Source organism: Charadrius vociferus, unplaced genomic scaffold (genome assembly GCF_000708025.1).
Source record: "Charadrius vociferus isolate BGI_N301 unplaced genomic scaffold, ASM70802v2 scaffold90, whole genome shotgun sequence".
Taxonomy (NCBI): domain Eukaryota; kingdom Metazoa; phylum Chordata; class Aves; order Charadriiformes; family Charadriidae; genus Charadrius; species Charadrius vociferus.
In genome coordinates, this window is record NW_009647222.1 from 2,102,714 (window position 1) to 2,123,390 (window position 20,677).

The 20,677-nt window shown below is 38.2% G+C and overlaps 1 protein-coding gene across 1 annotated transcript in view; it reads right to left on the reverse strand.

Annotated features, from left to right (window-relative positions):
• MICAL3 (microtubule associated monooxygenase, calponin and LIM domain containing 3) overlaps positions 1-20,408 on the reverse strand; it is a 106,688-nt gene extending 86,280 nt beyond the window's left edge. The window contains 15 exon segments of the mRNA XM_009879637.1: positions 550-723; positions 1,447-1,509; positions 1,990-2,102; positions 3,029-3,225; positions 4,268-4,415; positions 5,578-5,671; positions 6,143-6,269; positions 7,535-7,650; positions 8,270-8,527; positions 9,214-9,314; positions 9,887-10,042; positions 10,605-10,706; positions 11,333-11,449; positions 13,020-13,227; positions 20,067-20,408. Of these exon segments, the coding sequence (XP_009877939.1) occupies positions 550-723; positions 1,447-1,509; positions 1,990-2,102; positions 3,029-3,225; positions 4,268-4,415; positions 5,578-5,671; positions 6,143-6,269; positions 7,535-7,650; positions 8,270-8,527; positions 9,214-9,314; positions 9,887-10,042; positions 10,605-10,706; positions 11,333-11,449; positions 13,020-13,227; positions 20,067-20,330 (2,238 nt within the window). The 5' untranslated portion in view covers positions 20,331-20,408.
• Positions 20,409-20,677: the final 269 nt, after the last annotated feature.

Genomic DNA, 20,677 nt, shown 5'->3' on the forward strand with positions numbered 1-20,677 from the left:
ACATGAGAAGGAACTTCTTTACTTTGAGGGTAGTGGAGCACTGGAACAGGCTGCCCAGAGAGGTGGTGGAGTCTCCCACTCTGGAGACATTCAAAACCCGCCTGGACGCTGTCCTGTGTAACGTGCTGTAGGTGACCCTGCTCTGGCAGGAGGGTTGGACTAGATGATCTCCAGAGGTCCCTTCCAACCCTAACAATTCTGTGAATTCTGTGAATTCTGTGAAATGTTAGAAATGGGATGTTCCTGGAAAGCTTTTCAACAGCAATAATACTTAGAAAAGAAACACGATTGCTGGTAAGATGGTTTTGAAAGAGATTACTTAACATAATACAGGCAATAACAGGGAAACAGAGTTTTATTAGGAAGTTCTTTTCTATCCCATACTCCTAAATTTAATTTTTTTCTCTTTTGAGTAAGCTTCACTCTTCCCTAGGAGAGCCTTTGAAGTAGAAGAGCACCACTAGCATCTGGTCTCAAGGAATGCATGTTATTATTCATGATTTTCCTCCATAATTCCAAAATAAAAGGGGTTTATTATCCATCTCCTACCTGTCTTCGTAAGCTTGAGGACTGCACTGGTGCATTCTCCTCAAACTTGGCTAGTAGCTGGGTTGCCATAGACTTGACTTTGTTCTGATTCCCAATGGCAGCATCAATTCTCCTCTCTGTCAAGGCGCTCACAAGTGTGGGCCTTTCTTCTCTGTAGCTTCGCGGGATGTCCTCCTAACAATCAGCGATACCAAAATTTAACAAGATGCATCCAGATCATCTTTTCCTCTCTACCCCTTTACTGTAGAAAGCAAATCTATCAGTCTGCACGTGACAGCTCACATTTTAATGTCCTTTGGCATGTCATCAAAAGTTCTGTTAAATTGTACTTATCTTTTCAACCTTATTTGATACACTTACCTACCAAAGAGGCACAGTTGAAACACTCCCATGAATCCACCGACACAAAGCAAAGGCCTATCTTCAAACCTTCACTGACAACTCAAAAACACTGAGTTTTAACTCACTTGTACCTATTTGGCTATAAACATTTCAAGTGAAGGACTGCCTCACGGGGCATAGTAGAAATGTATGCTTTTTTGCACTAACCAAGGCTAAAGTTTAAATATGAATGAAAATTCTGACTATACTGCATGACTTTACTAAATGAAAGTTTTATTCTTGGTGTCCTCTTCAAAACGAAGTAAATTGCAATAAAAAGAGAACATGAGGGAACTGGAACATTTCATTTGTTGCATACTACTCTTTCATAAGCATCAGTAAAATATTTGCACTGTAGCTACGACAGAGCATAACCTCTGAAGAATAATTAATTTTGGTCTAAAAAAAAATATCTTATATAAACATGTCTGAATACAGAAAATGAAAGGACTGAAGTGGGAACATGGAACCTACCACATGTTTTCCTGCCGACACCTTCCTCACTGTAATACTTACATCCTCAGATTGGCTGGTTTTTCTCCTCTTTCCTGCACCATCCAGTTCCTTTTCTTTTTTGTCCTGAAAATGGAAGGAGGATGGGGGAAAAAAAAATAATTAAAAAAATCAAAGAAGGATTCTCATACCTTTCTGGCCTGAGATAAATGTCATCAGTGCACTTAAGCTTTGCAACACGATTAATTCTCTGGGCTCATTCTCCATTTGTTTAAGAGGATTCTTACCTTCAAACTGGACATCCTTCAACACTGAACTAATTGGGAACTGAGAAACCCATTATGTTCCAATACAAAAATATATTCCCAAGTACTACCACAAGGCTAGGATTTTAAGACTGAAATATACCACTAATTGAGAGCACATATTACAGATGTAATTCAGCAGTTATAAATGTCATGTATTGTCCCATGCCAAGAGCTGAGGAACACATGGTCTTTTGTAAACACATAGCAGATCCACACTTACACATGTATTTTTAGTACCACCTACTTGGACAGCAGCCTAACAGATACAAGTATGTATGCAAGACTGTGGTATGGTTACCTTTGGAGTGCGTTTCCGAGAGATGCTTTGTCCCAGTTTACTCAGAAAAGAGATGGGTGATTTGGTACTGGCAATCAGGGCAGCTTTTTCTTCTGCATTCAGGTCCAGAGTATCTGTTAGCAAAAACAGGTAGGACAAGGCAATGCCAAGAAATTATTTCTGTGGTGCTATTATTACATACAAAACTGAAGGACTCACTAATTTTTTATTATTTTTTTTTTTTACGTAACACACTTTTTCTTAAATTATCTGTACAAAATGATTGTAATGTGCAGAATGAATACTTTTCTCAGCTACTCTGCTTTTTAATTTTGCCAAAATCAATTCTCCTTCCAGGGTTTATAACCACCTATAATAAATACTGTGTTTGTTTACTCTATCTACTTTCATATTTAAAGAGCATCATGATCATCAGTATTCTTAAGAAGAGTTCAGAGGTTTGGAAATGATACCCGATACACACTGTATTTTTAAAAGGCTATTAAACACAATTTTCCCCCCACCAGAATGATAGAATTGAATTAAGATCATCAGTAAAAAAGAAACAGCTATAACAACATTATTAATATTTAAAGCTAGGCCATATTGATTTGTGTTAGACAATTACATCTTTCAGTTCCAATCAAAGATCTTTCATTCCTCATTGGCCTGAACTTACTCTCACCATTCACAGATAGTAAATAGATATAAAAATTGGCCAGTGTTTTGAAATTCCCTATTAAAGCCTATTAATTACCTATTATTAGCCAAGACAGATGAACCCGTAATAACAGCAAGAAAAGCGAAAAGTTATCTAGTAGCACTGGACTGAGTTTAGAATTTTTGAGGACATTATTTTGAGAAAATTATTTTGTATGAACTAATTTTTTTTTCTCCTGATGCTGCTAATATGGTCTTTACCAGCACCAATAAGAAGTCAACTTTTGTAATGTAAAGTTAGTGAGTGATTAGTATGAGCTTATGCAGAAGTAGCATGAAGATAACTGAAGGACACAAATTCATCCTGAAGCTGTCTTTAAATCTGCCCCAAACTCCTTACCACTAGAGGGGATGGTGTCTTTGAACATCTCATAGAACTGTGTGAGGTACATCACCATCGACAGTTTATCTGGCTCTCCAACAGATGCCATTTCCTTTCCAGTCATAATGGGAGATATTCCAAACTCTTTTTCAGCGATGTCAAAGGCCAGCTGGTTATTCTTCTCCACATTGTGCTCATCCAAAGAATCAAAGTCTCTGCAAAGGGCAGAAAGATAGCATGCACTGAACCAAGTAGAAATCAGTCTACTGAAAGAACCATCTCTCTTTTTTTTTCTTTCCCCAAAATCTCTCAAATTTATTTGCCAGCAACCTCTTCATTATTGCAGAGTTGATGCTACTTGATTATGGTGAACTTTGGCTCAAAAGTATTCTTTTTTTCTTTTTAAAAAATTTATTATCTTCTGAAATATTTCTTCACTTCCTCCTTTGCTGGAAAACCGCACTGTTTTCCCCTACGTTAAAATCTTTTGTGTGCTTGGAACTAAATTAAGTCTTCACTTTTGTCCTCTTTTTTTCTTGACTAATCCATATTTTAGTTCTGCTGGCTTTTCCCAAAACTTGTAGAACTACATAAAAAGCTGTAACTTGTAGAGAGTTATATAAACCATTTAAAAAGCTATCTGAACTCTCCACAAGCTATTAAACAGAGTAGCTCAGGTTAACTCTAGTACACCAATAGAGAAGTAATTCAGTGCACATGGAAGGGAATAAGCAAGTCATTTGTCAGCATGCTTTACATTGGACTATGTCTTTAAATACAGCGCTAGCACAAACAGTAGCAACATCTCTATTTAGACTGTGGGTCACTACTTCTAAAAAGAACAGCCTAAAAGTCTTCAAAAAGAGTTACTGTTAAACAGGAGATTTATAAAGGGCTGTGTAGAGACTTGTTCATGAGAAAATGAACTAAAGCTATAAACTATTCCTGAAGAACTTCACAGAGAAAAGAGCTGTCAGTCAATAATGCTTTCCAGTCAGTACCAGTTTGAAGCTTAATTCTGTCAAATCATCCAGAAGGGAAAATGACAACACATTTATTTTCATATTCATCAAGCTATTATGACCTTCCACTCTGCTGGTGAATCACCATACATTAGCTTCTATCAAGGTTAATTGAATTCATTTAAATCAATTTCTCCATAAGTCACAAATGCATTGCCTCAGTCTTTATAATATTAGTTCCAAATATCACTAACGTTCTGCTCTTCCTAGTTATTCAATACAGCCAGTTACTCACATTAAGTCTGGACGGTATCTGTGGATAATGGCACATAAAGCTAGGCCACTTTTCCATGACATCGTGAGATCTGTCACATTTACACCAGCATATCCATCGGTTTGCCTCTGGCACCAACTGAGCAATTTACTAGAGCGAGCTACAGACTCTGTAAGAAATCATATTTTTAAGTAGAAACATACAACATCTCTTTCATGAATTCTAAAATCAACATAAAATTCATGAATCAACAAATAAAACCTTCATGTAAAAAACAAACTCCTTCTACAATGAGCAATACAGGACAGAATTCTTATTTTAAAAAAAAAGAATAATATCTTATCAATTTTAGATCCAAGAAAGGATTTTTAGTTTGCTAAAAAGTAATTATCTAAGTTATAACTTGCCAGGCTTTTCACCCTAGCCCTTGTAAAAGAGCCCCAGGAATTATAAAACAGTCACAAAGGCTCGTTTTAAATATGATCAAAAGGATATAGAGTGGCACAAATGCTCTCTAAAGTCCAGATATACTATTTCTAATGGAAGAACTAAAAATGTACTTCTGCAACTTTTTCTCTTCTCTTGAAAGCCTTCCTTTAAAAGCACTGACCTGTTTTGACCTTGCCTTACTGCAAGATCTGACAAGATTACAGCCTAAAGGGACATGGTTGCAGGCCAAAGAACAAATCAAAAGCCTACACAGCTATTCAACAGTGAAAGGGAGGCTTAGCAGCAAAGTGCCATCCTGAGAGTCCCCAGACACTATCTGGACATCCAAAGGCAAGGTGTGCAAAAGGAAAAGTTCAACATACCCCTCAGGGCACAGGACAAGCAGACAAATACTGAAATGCTTATCACAAGGCACCTAACTTTCAGAATAATGCAATCAAAGTCACATTTCATTCAGGTAAGCTAAGAAATGAGATTAAAGGAAAGGGTGAATGTGAAAGACTGCACAACAAATACCTTCTGTTATGTTTGTAAGAATTCTGAGTTTACTGCTAGAGTGAATTCAGGCTAGGCTTCTGCACTCTAAGTAAGAACACTGTTACAGGATAAAGGAGGTGAAAAAAATCCTTGCATAAGCAAATACGCTTAGAAATATAACAGCATTATTAAGCAAGGGAAATTAGGCAAACAAAAAAAATATATTTACATGTTAATTGAAACTTGAAAAATTGGAAAATCACATTATTGATGAAACAATTGCTGGATACTTTTTTTAAACCAAAAGAGACTGGTTACATAATACTTCAGAGCCTTGCTGCTCTGTGTCCTCCACTGATCCAGCTCCAGAGTACTGAAAGGAATGGAGCAGTAGTCAGGCTTACCGTTCCGAGTCAGCTTTGGTGTCTTGGAGTTCACAAAGTTCTCTATTTCCAAGTGAATGTCTTTCAAGTCTCCTGTATTATACAAGTGGCGTACCTAAAAAAAAAAAAAAAAACCACAAAAAAAACCAAACCAACAAAAAACCAACATGCCGTGCAGCCAAGATCTATACAGACAGAGCAGGACAAGAAGGAGCCATCCCAAGGCAGAAAAAGGAAGACAAATACACTTATTTAGCAGAAATCTCTAGTCCAAGAACCCCAGAACAACAAAGAAAAGCTAAGTCAGTGCTGAACAGCCTAGCTGACTGCAAATTGCAATGACAGCCTGCTGTACTAGATTATTACAAAGAAAACGCAAGCATGCACACACACACGTAACTGTCAAAATAAAAAACTCCTAAAGAGGAATTTGTTAAAGTACAGAGGTCTACTCTTGACTGATATATCTGCTTTTCACTGCTTCCATGCTATACTGCCATATCCAAAGGAATATATGCTATACTGCTTCACCAAAGGAAAGACAATGTAGTTTGTCAGCATTCAGAAGCACCATTTGTCCAGTTACCTGCTGTGGCCGCAAGAAGTTGACGTTGATATTGGGATACCGGGTGGCAGGATCAATGCTGTAATGGCTGAAGTTTTTACTCACATTCTCAGGGGTGGTCTGAGGCAGTAGCCTATAAATGCTTTCCCTTGGGAAAACAAAATTTAAAAGAAAGTTTTGGGTTTTGTTTAGATTGTTAGAGGTTTTGTGGTTTGGGTTTTTTTGTTTGTGTTTGTTGGGTGTTTTTTTTTTTAAGAGATGCATCACAACTAATACTGCTAAGTCAATCCTGAGAGATAAACATTCAAATCAGAAACCTAACCACTTCAGACATTGAATAGCTGAGTTTCAGTGTAAGTGTATTAAAATCTGCAATTTAATACAACTCCAGAAATCAAAAGGAGGAAAAGAAAACAATACATAAAGCATAACTGAAAGGTTTCCCCAGCACAAGAAAGACATTGAGACACTGGAGCGACTCAGGAAGAGGGCCACCAAGGGGACTGGAGCACTTGCCCTGTGAGAAAAGGCCAAGGCAACTGGTTTTGTTCAGCATGCAGAAGAGAAGGCTCAGGGAATATCTTACTGCTGTTGGCAAATGTCTAATGGAAAGGTGATGGAAGTCTGGCGCCAACTGCAACATCATTATCTTCACCTTTTTTTTTTTTTTTAATTCAAACAATTGGAACTTGAAATATCCATTGTACCATTTACACAATTTTTTAAATGATACTATGGTTCCTGATGGCCAGAAGTTGCAGCTGCTTAAGTTTAAAATAGGTTCTATTAGACCTTGCTTTTACTTACTCCATCTTTTAATTACCTAAGTTCTGATCTTTAAGATATTACGTTGAGTCACCAAAACAACATTCAAGCAAAAATGATAAAAACATCAAGAACTCAATACTCCAAAGAAACACAAGATGATGTTTGGCTTATATGAAACAAAGTGACCAATTTAGGAGAACCCAAAATAAAAGCAGGTCTTCGCTTCCTTAAAAGAAAATCATACAAGATATCTACAAGATAACAGTCGATGGCAAGAATTTTTGTCTCGTACTTTAAAGGCACCTACATCTTCATCTGCTTTGCTATTGCAAGGCTGGTGAGAGTAAGTAAGGCTCACTTTTTCCATGTAATATCAGTAAGCACCAAAAAAAAGCTCTTCTTCTTTTAAAACTAGGACCATGAACCACTGCAACATTTTTTATTCCTCTATAAACATACTTCAGTTTATCAGCTCCTTAGGAAATCTTTTCTTAGATTAAATTATATCCACAAGCATCCTCTACAAACAGTGAGAATTTGTATCCCTCATTCTGTCTATATATTTGTACTAGAAGAAACTGGAATGAACGATGAGATGTTGGAGGATTAGATTAGAACTGAAAGTGTATTAATTTTCTCTATTACCTCTCTGCAAGAACTTCCAAAGGACTAGCTCCAAGTGACCAACTTCGTACCATCCAAGCAGAGTCCATTGCAGCCAAAAATCCCCTGGCTATTCCAGTTCCCATTGGCCAAAATGGCTAATATAGTTTACAAAAAAAAACGAAAAACAAACAAAAAAACAAACACCAAAACAACAGAGAAATGAAAAGCATCAGTTAGCACACGTTTTAAACAAATATCAAGAATATATTCAGATGGTAATCTGCTGGGAAATTATAGCTCAGTAATTAGCTTAAAGCTCCACTCAGTGAATACACAAAGTACAGTGAATTGCTCATGAGCTCCCCCAAAGCTAATGTTCTTCTATTTCCAACAACAATTCATAGCCTGGAGTGCCTTAACAGCTTCTCTTCAAGATTGTAGTTTTTAACCAACTACAAAATGCTAATTATTAACAGGCCCACAGTAGGTTCTGTAGAGAGTCTAACTGTCCCAATAAGAAGCAGATGGAACAGACATGACTTCAAGAAAAAAATCTCTGCATACATTTTCTTAAGCAAGATTATTACCATCCTAAATATTCTGTTTTCCCACCACTCCTACCCTTCCTTCAAACCTCCCACTTTATTATAAAATAAACAGCAGCTTTCCTTATAGTAACTATCTTATAGGAAGCGCGTATTTCAGTGATAGGTGCAGTGGCTTGTGCTTCTGCTTCAATTCACTGTTTACACATGGTAAGTTTAAAACACAAACCTCCAAGAGACTGTCCCCAACCAGTGCCACGAGTAACTGGTGGCCATTCTGCTCTCGCACCAGGGCTGCATTCTCAGATGCATACATGCACGTGAAGTCAAACATGGCCACATCTGGCTGACCATAGTGATTGATGGCAAAGTCCAGTGATGGCAGCTGCTGATTAGTGGAGAAGTCAGCTGCTTCTCTGGCATAGTTTAGCAAAGCCTCCTGGTCCACATTCTCCCGTGAGAGTAATAACTCTGTGTCAGCATAATCCTGCCAAAAAAATAAAATCGACAGTGCAATAGTCAAATGCACAAGTTTATTTTAAGACTGGTACATACAATAGTTGGCATTAAAACTCCTAGAAATCCACTGATACAAGGTTTGCCCTCTAGTTTCTTTCATTCCTATCTGTGTTTATGCTTCCAAGAGAAAATCTGTAAATCTTTTATTGCAAACAGTAATCAGTCCTACTAGCATTTCTGACTGTGAAAGGGCTAAGAAACTTTTGAGCATTTCTCTTCACGTGCTTCAGACAAAAGGCACAAGAACCAAGTCCTTATTTATTCATTTGTGGCCAAACTACTTTTAAATCACCTTCTGTCAGAATTAGATATATTTCCAGTACTTTCTTCACTCCCTGTTGTTTCAGTCCCACAAAATGAGGGAAGCTCAACTAAGCTATCAAAGGTTCTTCAAGCATATATTAGCTTAACATGAAAGAAACCCCCCAAATCTACAAAGGATTACAAATTTGGAGAGGATTGATCTTGTAACACTCTTCTGGTGGCCCAAGATACTTCAGAGAAGGGCATTAACCACATAAATTTATGGTCTAAAATATGCCTGTATAAAAACATTCTGTGATAAAGACAGTGTTTCCCTTCTTTCAGCATACTGAAAGCAAATTGCACCAAAATCTTAGTTTATAGAGGATGGGAGGAAAAGTTAATACCCACATGCCGTATAACTCCTTTTTCCAGCAAGCTCTGTTTTTTGGCAGTCATGACAAAGTAATGTGTATCATCTTTGTAGTAGACAATGTTCTCCAAGTCAATACCTTATGACAGAACAAAAGACATGGTAGTGAAGGAACAAGTTACATGTTACATGTAAGACAAGAGCTCTACCGGAAGAAAGTAACTTGAAACTACATTGTTAGAAAGCCTTAGAGAGAGAACGCCAAGCGGCTTTCTCCCATGCTTTTGATGACTTTAAAATATGAATCTTCAACAAAACCACAAACAGCACATTTCACCTGCATATAGCTACCTCTTTTAAAAAACATATTTATCATCACTCTAAGGTTTGCATTCAGATGTGGAGTGCAGGAAACTGAACTCAGGATTCAGACATTTCCTATTTAGGGCTCAGATTTCCTGAAAACCTTCAGGGGAATAAGTTCTCCACATCTGAACAAAAATGACACACATCTGAATGATACACCTCTGCTTTGTACAGCTGTATAGAACAGCTGTAAATATGGGGAAGTGAGATTCCAAAGAGAGATAGCAATGACTGACTTCCTTGCACAAGATGTTCATTTATTGATTAAACATGATAACTGAGTTACAAAGTTGTAATAATAAAGACAAATAGTTTTCACTGGAAATCTGGCAATTGCTGGCAAACCTGTGGCTTCACGTAGATCCTGGAAGAACTTCTGGTTGAATATGAAGGCCACACCACTGATCTCTTCTACTTTGGCTTCAGCTGTGGTGTTGCGATTGATGAAGTTTGCTGTAATAGCAATTGCTAGTTTACCACGGAACTCTTTTCGTCGAAACCCTACAGGAAGGATAAAGTAGCAACACTGAAAAATAGAGCACACCTTCAGAGAAGGCTCAGCATGCCGTAGGCAGATGCCCTCACAAAATAAAGAGAGAATGGATCTGATGAATTACAAATTGCTCCACAGAGAAAGCAACAATTGCTTCATCAGAAAAATAAAAGCTCTTGTTTAGGGAAGAAGCTTCCCTCTCTTTCTTACCTCTTTTCCAAAAATTGCAACTTGCATCAAAAATATTGAGATAGAATCTCTACTACATATAACATTCAACACTTCAATTCCTACTCCCAAAAGTAAGAGCTACAACACTACTCAACTAAAGAAAAAATGTAGGAATATTTATCCAAGTCAAAACACTTAATTCCATTACTAGTGGATAGGAAGAGGGAAGAGACGACCCATGTGTCTTTGATAGAAATGGGTTTTTACATGAACTTTTAATCTCCTGTTTCACTAGTCAAATGTCTTTCCAGATTTCGATTGGGATGTTAAAGGCCATTTTTATTGTAACTGACTGAAGAATAAGTTCTATTTGAAAGTGAATTACAGACACACCATTACCTTCTAAGGTGTTCCTCCTGCCATCCCCTCCAATGATGACTTCAAACTCATACTCAGACACTGGATGGGTTTTTGGGTGGACCAATGCACGCCAACCTATTCCTGTTGATAAACTCCAAGTTAATGACAATATATACAGTGCTAATAACCGAACAAATACATAAAACCACTTCTTACTATCCATAATCCCTTCCTCACATGGTCAGTAAAGATACACTGCAGGACAGCTTTAGGGACCTTTAGGGATCACTACAACCTTTATCGCTTCTCTACTATCTAGTCAGTTAATAGGGTGCCAAAAAACAAGTAAGCTACCATCTCCAATGGCAATCAGAGAACAGGTTTCACAAAGATACAAAAAGGATAACACAGAGCATTGACTGATATTTATATCTTCAGTGAATGCAAGGAAAGGCATTGTTTTAAAAAGGTATCTTCTAAGTGTAATAGGCTTAAATATATTAGGAGCAATTACCATCTACTGTGTCATGCTCTATTTCTGTGTAGTACTTCAGGTGACTTTGGTTTATATGGTAACTAATTTGGATTTGTAAATAGAAAGATAAATCCTACTAAAAATTCAAGCAAAAGTGCATTAATAATTACTGTCACTAACGGAGCATGAGGAAAGGACTTAAGAGTCAAAAATAAGCAGGTTTAAGGAGCAAGAGTCTCTGTATCCCACCATAACTTCCCCTTTCTCTACCACCCATTTCAATGCTACTTGCTTTCATTCTCTTGATCCTCTGGAGGGTAAACAAGCCCCTGAAATTCCACATTGACATGGATCTCTATTCCCAAGATCAAGGCAACCTTCAAAAGGATAAGCTGGAGTTGACGGATACCTGCAAAAAAGCAGATGGTAAAGAAATAAAAGAAAAATAAAAGATCACAAATGCCCATGTTGTCTCTGTTTGACATTCCTGATAAACTGATGAAGGTCAGCTGCTACTTTCTTTTCCCCCCACTGTGTTCCCAGCACTTCATCCAGGCAACACTGGTGTGTAATATCACAGCATACCAAGAAACTTCTGTATAGCTGAAACCCACGCCCTTTTCAAAAAAAGAAAAAAGTAAATAATTTTTTTATGTTTCAGTCCCCAAATCAGCAATGAGGGAAACACCCACAACATGCACTGCAGGAGAGAGGAGGGAAGAGAGCACAAGCAGGACTGCCCTTTTGTCACAAATGGCAAGTAGCCATTTGATCAGCCTAGCTGTAATCCTACTGCACGTTCACTCTAACACCTTTGGGTTGGTGAGGGTATAGTAAGTTCTTAAGTTCCTCACCACCTCTTTCCTCTTCTGTTAATGTAGGTAGCAGGTATGAAAATGACAGCATGCAAACTCTATTAATTTGGAGGAAGATACCTTACTGTTGTGTTACAGATGCTGAAATGAAAAAATGTTCCACCTAAACACTGAATTTCAGCTGTGCTGAGATACAAAAGAAGACAACATGCATAAAGTACCGGAAGAATAAAAATTACAAGAAATTGGAAAGGAAAAAGAAATCTGCAAGACTGACATTTCAAAGATCTTCCAGTTTTACCATTCATTGCCCAAGAAAAAAAAAAAGGGGGGGGCTAGAGCGGGTAAAAACCAGGCAAGTTTTGCTTTGGACAAGAAGCCAGATCTCATCTACTATTTCAATGACACTTTATACTTCCCACTTATGCCCAGTGGAGAATGCAGTCTTGTAGGCAAACCCTGGCTGTGCCATGTCCAGTAAATTTTTGGAAAAAAAAAAAAAAAAGAAAAACTGAAAAATAAAAAATCCTGCTCACCAACACACTAAGGTTTCAAAGACGACTGATTTCTCAGAATTTGAGAATCATCAAAATTATTCTCAATGTTAATATGTAAACCTCTATTTAATCAAAACTTATTCATAGGCTGACAGTGCTCTTGAAAATAGCTTCATCACTCCTCCAAAAATTAACAAAGCCAAAATTGTTCCTCCTTTTTCCATATCAACATTCACAACAATGTTCAAAAGCATTCAGTAATTTTTCTTTTTTACAAGTTGCTTACAATGCTCGAGAGAAATAGAATAATGTGGCAGCTGCAGGAATGTAACAGCAAAAATATGAAAATTATCCACAAAAAAAAAAGAAAAGGTTTAAACCTTAGATGTACTCTTCAGTTTAGGAAAATTATGCGCCTTGGAAAGTAACAGGTGTACAAGATGATAGATATATATTGCATGTGTGATGACCTCACGGCACAATGTATTCCTCTCATGTCTAGCTCTAGCCCAATATGCACTATGCAAAGGTAATGCTGAGTTATACTATAAGGACTTGAGCGCAGTGACTGGTGGAGGCTGAATTTTAATGAGTTCCCCCCATGCCCTCACCCATCCTTCCCCTATGAAGAACAAGCACTGCTGTGTCTAGCAGCAGCTGTACTTACTGATATGGTCTATGGATCCTGCACAGAATTTGCCGTAAAACTTTTTGGCGCCAAGACCCCTCAAGTCATGTATGGTGAATGGCCACAAATGCAGCACATTATTGCGGGAAAAGGCATCCCTCTTTTCTATGACCACCACCTTGGCTCCTAGGAATGACAGGTCGATGGCTGTACGAAGGCCACAGGGTCCAGCCCCAATTATCAGACACTGCAAAACAAGCAGCACAGAGAAACTTTACAGTCCTATGAAGAAAAAGATACTTTTACCACAGCTTGCAAGCATCCCACGGCTCTTTGGAGTAAGTGCTCTTTGTCTGCAACATGAACTGAAATTCCAGATCAGTCTTTCTAATGTTACCTACCACACTCTGCCACTGATATGTTAAAGTAGTTACTGCAACTGGAAAACAAAGCGTATCACAAAGCAGTAAAAAGTTCAGAGAAGCAGGCAAGTCACCTGCCTCTTTTAAACCCTTGTTTTAAGAAGAGATGCCAAGGCGTAGTCTCCAAGCCATGTAAGCACCTGGAGAACACCAACATTCCTGAACGCTTCTCGCCCTCATTCCATCCACGTCATTTTTTTTCTTAAAGAAAAGGTGATGTAGTGTTTTCTTCTCATCTTCCGAAGCCTGAGCTGGCCTGTCTTGAGAAAATCTTCAGTAACACCAAAAATTCCTCCTCATCACTGAGCAGCATAGCGATGGCTAAAGCAGACAGATACAAGAGATGCTAGATCATTTAGAGTAGCACAGACAGTACTCAAGTCAGAGCACTCTAACTTATGCCTGTGCTGGTGCTTCCACTATTGCAGCAAAGGAAACTTCAGGGAAGTAAGCATAACGTAAAAAGGAACTTTGTGTGGCTAGGCAACTTTTATCAAAATGTGTTTTCTCCAACCTAACCTTTGTCATATCAGAAGTCTTTTCATCTTCTCGTATCTCTTCTCCACTCTACTCACAAACGCTATCAGAGGCTAATAAACAACTTGAGAATGTAAAATACTTGCATATCTAGTGTTGAAAGTACTTTCAGAGAAACAAATGATACAGCAAGATCATTTCTTTTAAGATTAAAACAACAAGATAAACAGTTAACACTTCTTACCCACAGAAACTGAGCTCCACTAAGAAAGCTGGCATGGTTACGTGCATTCACAGGAATATAGTACACAGTCCATTTTGTTGTATCAGTTTTGTACTTTGATTTCTATTGAGTATAAAGCAGACCCACAGAATGAAGACCTTGCTACAGTGGTGACTGCTGCTGCCATGTGAGTATTTTCCAGATCCTTACATACCCTTATGGCTGGACAACAAAGCCCTTTAAGAAATTCTTAAGTATGCTAAAACCTAACTAGAATGCAACCTTCTGATAAACAGCGTATTCTAAAGTAAAGCTCTTTGGTCTTTGATCACCCCCATATGCCAATTTTTACAGGTCGGCACATTTTCACCCATTATTCACTGGGGCATAAATTCTGCAAATGACGTGAAACTGCAAATATAAAGCCTGCATGATGGATGGAACAGTACAAATTAGAGCAGTGATGACATAACAACTGACACGCAAATTCAAAGTAAGACTACTGTACAAGACAAGAAGTCACATAAATCTGACAGCAGAGATCCAAGTCTAGAGGAAAGGGAAGGGAAGAATAATGGCACTGCTTCTTTAGTAGCTCCAGGAACCTGAAGGCATATGGAGAAACGGCAAGTCCAACCACTGAGCTATTAAATTCCAAAATAGACTTGTATCTTGAACAGATGTCCAACTTGTCATTTGTTAAAAGGGATAATCAATTAGGATCTAATATATTCTTCCAATTTAATATTGTTTTCTTTGTGAGTAAGTATAACTCTCGAACACCATTTAGTCTTTCTTTTCTCAAACTTCTAAGAAAAATAGCTGAGCGTATCATGTTTATTCAGATAATAGTTTTGCTCATCTGACAACTATAATCTTCAAAGAGACTGTATTGAATAAGCAACAAGACCACACTGAGCTGCTGGGTGACTTATTCCTTGATAACTTTCCCAATATAAAATCATTGATAGAGTACATAACAGCAAAGAAATTGTAATGAAATCAGACTATTCAAACTCAGGTCTATGTAATCAAATTATAAATTAATTGCCTGTAATTTTGTCAGAAAAATGTAAAAACATTTCTTCTCTACAACCTTCCCTTCTGCCCCCAAACAAGGATGTGGTTAACAACATCTGCATTAAGACTCTAGGTATTCTAAACGTAAAATACGTTCTACTCAGTGAAGTAATTCATGGCCAAAGTTACTTTTTTTTTTTCCACCATCACAAAACCATGAAATTACGTTGTCATACAACACAGCGAGTTTTAAGCACAATTAAAAACAGATTAAAAGATTCTGCTTCCTTTTGTATCTTAACACTTCTTCTAGTTTCAGATGTCTTGTAGAAACCTACCTTCTGATACTCTCACAGGCAGCAGTAACTACATGAGATGCCAAGTACAGCAAAGCAAATAAAGGCAGCTACTGCTGCTCCTTGTTCCCTTTCCCCTCAATGACTCCAAGCAACTGATGCAAAATTCCACACGCTAAAGCTGTCTCACCCCTCAGAAACACTTCTTGCTCAAGATCTTTCATGCAGATTATATTAAGTTTTCAGTAACAACACCATGGTAATAGAACATTAAAAACAAACTGAAATCCTGTGTTCTCTGAACAACCAATGAAGAGAGAGCACCATTTGTAACTATTTACATCTGAACAACCCATCACATCCAAGTCTTGCTTTCATGAACGCTGATTATCTGAATTCTGGCTAACCTGGACACTGGCCATGTGATACACTAAATCCCTAACTGCTGCCCAAATCCAGTCACAGCACTTCACCCCTGACCAATTTTAAGTGTGCACGTAAGAGATACGCTACAAAGGATGAGGACTTCAAAACTGGCGGATGTTCAAGTGTATAGAAGCTGAGATTACGACAGAAATGACTGCCTTCTGTTCTGATAACATTGTTAAAACCCTAATCTTTATTTTAAATTCTATCATCTCCACATGCACGCTTAAATTTCTGTATTTTTAAATCAGTGGTTTGCAAACTACATTAAACATTACTAATATAAAACTAAGTGAGAGAGGAGACGTCAAATCAGATATGATTCAGTTCTCAAAAGGCCTCTACTTTGAATAGTCATGATTACCTCTTAGGAATTACATATGAACATTTAATGGCAGATACTATTATGATAGGACACAAGTAATTAACAGAAACATACATGCAAAATATAAAAAGAAAAAATACATTATAATTTCTTTACATTAAAAATTTCAATAAATTTTATATGTATAGCCGTACAAAAAACATTTATCATCACAGGTATACATTCTTTAAGACATACGAACAAAAAAAAAATTAACTAAATTTCACTTTCTCTCAGCTACTACTTTCACTACTCAAAATGACATGAATCACAAAACCTCAGTCCTATATGTTTCTGGGTTGGGGCAGAGGGCATGCCAACTTTAATTTATTCACCATCCACCCTTTTTACTTGTGTTTCTATATAGCATCTCACCAACAGCTTCTTAGAAATACTGGCAAATTACTCTGTCTTGCCTCCACTCCCCTTCCTGTTTTCATAGAATAGTTAGAGTTGGAAGGGACCTTAAAGATCATGGAGTCCCACCCCCCTGCCATAGGCAGGGACACCTCCCACTAGACCAGGTTGCTCAAAGCCCCATCTAGCCTGGCCTTGAACACCTCCAGGGATGAAGCTTCTACAGCTTCTCTGGGCAACCTGTTCCAGTGTCTCACCGCCCTCACAGTGAAAAATTTTTTCCTAATATCTAATCTGAATCTCCCCGCTTCCAGTTTGAAGCCATTCCCCCTCATCCTATCACTACATGCCCTTGTAAAAGCTCCTTCCTCAGCTCTCCTGTTGGCCTCCTTTAGGAACTGGAAGGCCGCAATAACGTCTCCCTGAAGCCTTCTCTTCTCCAGCCTGAACAACCCCAACTCATTCAGCCTGTCTGAATTGGAGAGGCTCCATCCCTCTGATTATCTTCGTGGCCCTCCCTCTGGACCCACTCCAACAGGTCCATGTCTTTCCTACACTGGGGGCTCCAGAGCTGGACACGGTACTCCAGGTGGGGGTCTCTGTTCTCCATGTGGCTTAGCATAGTTTCCATAGTTTCCTTTTCCTCTGCTCTCTTCTCCTTGTCACCCACACAGGAGAGCAGCTATGGAATAAGCCTTCCCTTTCCTCTAGAAAAGACCAGTTCAGCATCATCACTGACATGTCCACTGCAATCATTCCCCTCTCTCACCCCTCTGGTCCTTCACACCAACACCAGTAAGTTCTGAGGCTTCTTTCTCATCGTTAAATAAGAAAGTCACGCATGAGCCTGTGAGTCTCTCTGTTTATCTCAGCACCATCTCATCTCCAAGATCACCACATGCCACTTCTACAATCACTCTCTTGATCCTGTTTCTCCAATTCCATCCTACACTCACTCTAGCTTGCCTTTGGTGCGCGAAACAGGCTAAGCTTTTGGACTATACAAAATCTCTAGCAAACTCTTTAGTAAAACATCATTCCCAGTGTCCTTTATCCCTTTTACCTATTTTTCAACTGCACTTGAAGAAATGTTTTATAGAGAGTTGGCTACAAGTATTTCTTGAAAGTGTATCCTTTTCCGATTACTTTTATGACTCAGTACTCCTCCATGTCTCCAGCTATTCTTTCAGAGTTCTATCTGAAGGACTTCGCTCACTTCTCCCACTCCTCTCACCACCGATTTCCCACAGGGCTTCACCCATCATCTCTTTATTATCTTCCTCTACAATCTGCCTTTGCACCACCTCATTCACAGGCACTGGTTCCATTAGCTTGTCAATGCTGTAGTTTCACAGAACTTTTCCAACTCAGAGTTGACTACATTTTGTCCAAGCTAAAATCTCTGTCTGTCTGACATCTCCTCATGGCTGCCTAGCTGTCGGTTCAAGCCCAACATGATAAAATGGAGCTCAGACATCCTTCTAAACTCACCTCACCACTTACTTCCCTTCTAGATAAGTGTCACAATCAATTTTCTGAATGTCTTTCACAGCTGGATGTCAGCCTGCATTCATATCTATTTTTTTATATGTCTTCATAATCAAGCACTATCAAAGTCATATACCTATGCTTCCATTAAATCTCTTCTTTCATGTTGCACCTCTATTATCGATGCAACCTTTTCTTCAGTGTTAACAAATACAGTCTTGCCCACTAATATATATTCAGGGCCCAAATGCAAAATGGCTCTTTTAGTCTATTACTTCAAATAAGTTAAAATACCTCTACATTCCTTCACAGCTTGCTTAATCTCTTTCTCATTGAAACATAAGCCACATGTCTTCATTTCACAGCCTTCAACACCCTATTTCAGTTCTACCCATCATGTTTAATTCAAAATAAGACCAATTCCTGAATCCAATAAATGCAAAGCACAGTGGAGTTTTCAGAAAAACAATTTTGAATTTTTCCCCATGATGTCCACAGCACTTGGAAGGTTTATTCCTAAATATACACAAAAATCACTACATTTATCTTCCTGTAAGTCCTTCCTTTCTTATGCTGCCTGAAAAATATAATCCTTAACAATGGCTGGACTTCCGGAGTGTTGAAGGTAGTAGCTACCATGATGACCAACACTGCTCAATCGTTTCATTGTTTTCCAAGTTGATCTATAGGCACCTGCTATCTATAATCTGATGTACCAATTGCAAACTTTTTGAGGAAAGCATTACCTTCGCAAGACCTAGGACAAGTGGACTTTGGTCCATTAGCAATGTTTCCAAGTGTTATTGTAGTAATTAATTATAAATGCCACCATCCACAAAATGGCCACTAGAAAGTGAAACAAAATAAACAAAAAATAATCTAACATAACTTTCCAATGTCTGGTTGGGAATTAAACTTCAGTCCACAGATCTGAAATGACTTATGTATCCTAAATAGGACATATTTCCCCCTCAGTTCTCCACTGAGAAATTAGTCATTAATTCCTCCTATTAAGATATTTCCTTCTCCCAAAAGGTAAATATTCAAGAGGAAGAACCAGCATCTATTGTCCTCAATGGAGGAGAGAATTCTATTCTAATTTTATCATATTCTGCACTATCTTCCTTTTTTAAAAAAAAAGAAGAGCGTATGGTTACTTGTGAAAATAACCTATTCCATTCACATTTTGATGAATGATATAAAGAACTACTTTCAGTAACAACAAAACAAATAAATAATCTCATACTGTACAGTCCAACAAGGGTGCAGCACATAAATAGCAGCTCACAATAATTCAGGTTAAAAAAAAATAAAAACCGGGGGTGGGGTGTGTGTGTGTAAAAGCAGGAATTCCTGCAGTAAATACCACACTTACCAACCTTTTAAAGGGAACTGCTATCAGTTTCCACAGCATTTTTTTTCTCTGAACCTGGAATATAAGTGATTACTTTCTAAATAATGCTAAATGGAATCTTTTGCCAAACTGGCAAAAAACTTCACATTTCCCTGAGACTCGAGAATTTTCAAATTAAAACTGGAAATTTCCGAATATACATTTTTTTTAATCTAAAGTCCAACAGCAAATTTCATGTCCCTGTTATTGTTTAGTAAAAAATGTAAAAAAAAGCCTACCAAGATTAAAGGTTTACCAATTAAGATTTTCTAACCCATCTATATTATTGATGCCACAAAAATGTAAAACACAGAAACTTGCAGGCTGCTTCTCCTGAATAAATTACAAATATCCTGGTCATTCCCAAGGATTTCTATTTAACTTCCCCTGTTCAGGTGGGCAGTCAAATTTGGTAGTAGCAAACGCAATTTTTGATTGAGAGTCAAACACTAACAAACTGTGACTACGTTATAAATAATACGTGTGAGAACATTCTTAAATATTCCCTGAGCTTATACCGATACCAGGCAAACATCTCTCTACATCAAGACATTTCTATTGTGTATTCCAGAGACAAATTGGGTAATAGTTGTCCTGATCACTGTGAATAAATCTCTTACCTTCGTGTTGGCGCATGCTTTCCCCTTCTTATAATCCTTATGGCTGCCTCGTTTGTCCAATTTGGCCCACAAGGCTTTGGCTTTCCAATAATTTAGCTTGGACTTGAGTTTGTGATAGAAAGAACGATAGTCCTTGGGCTTTAGTTCTAGGTAGTCACAGAGCTCTTGGAAAGCCTTTAGAGTCCCCTTGCAGGTTGAAGCTTGGACAAATCTGTCAAAGAGAACGTGAGCCTGGTTCACCTTCTCATTCTTACTTTCCTCCATGCTTCACACTTCGCAGCTGCCCTGGGGGGCAGCTGTTCTCTTCCAGTCTGCCAGATTTCCCGATGTTGCTCTGCTGAGCCACTTTCACCTCTGGCTTACAAGCATTATTAACCTATAAAATAAAAAGAAGAAAACATAACTGAGCTTGCTCCTTTCCCCCCCTGCCCAAAAAAAGTCTTGTCTAAGCCCGCTGAACTGAAGGCCCAGATTCTCAGTAACTAATCAAGCATCAGTCCTAAATAAGTCAACCAATCAATACGCCAAGGAGTCCTGCCCAAGTTGACTGAAGCAGAGACTTCCAAAGCTCACTGAGCCTCACTGAAGACAGTGGGACATTTCACCTCTGT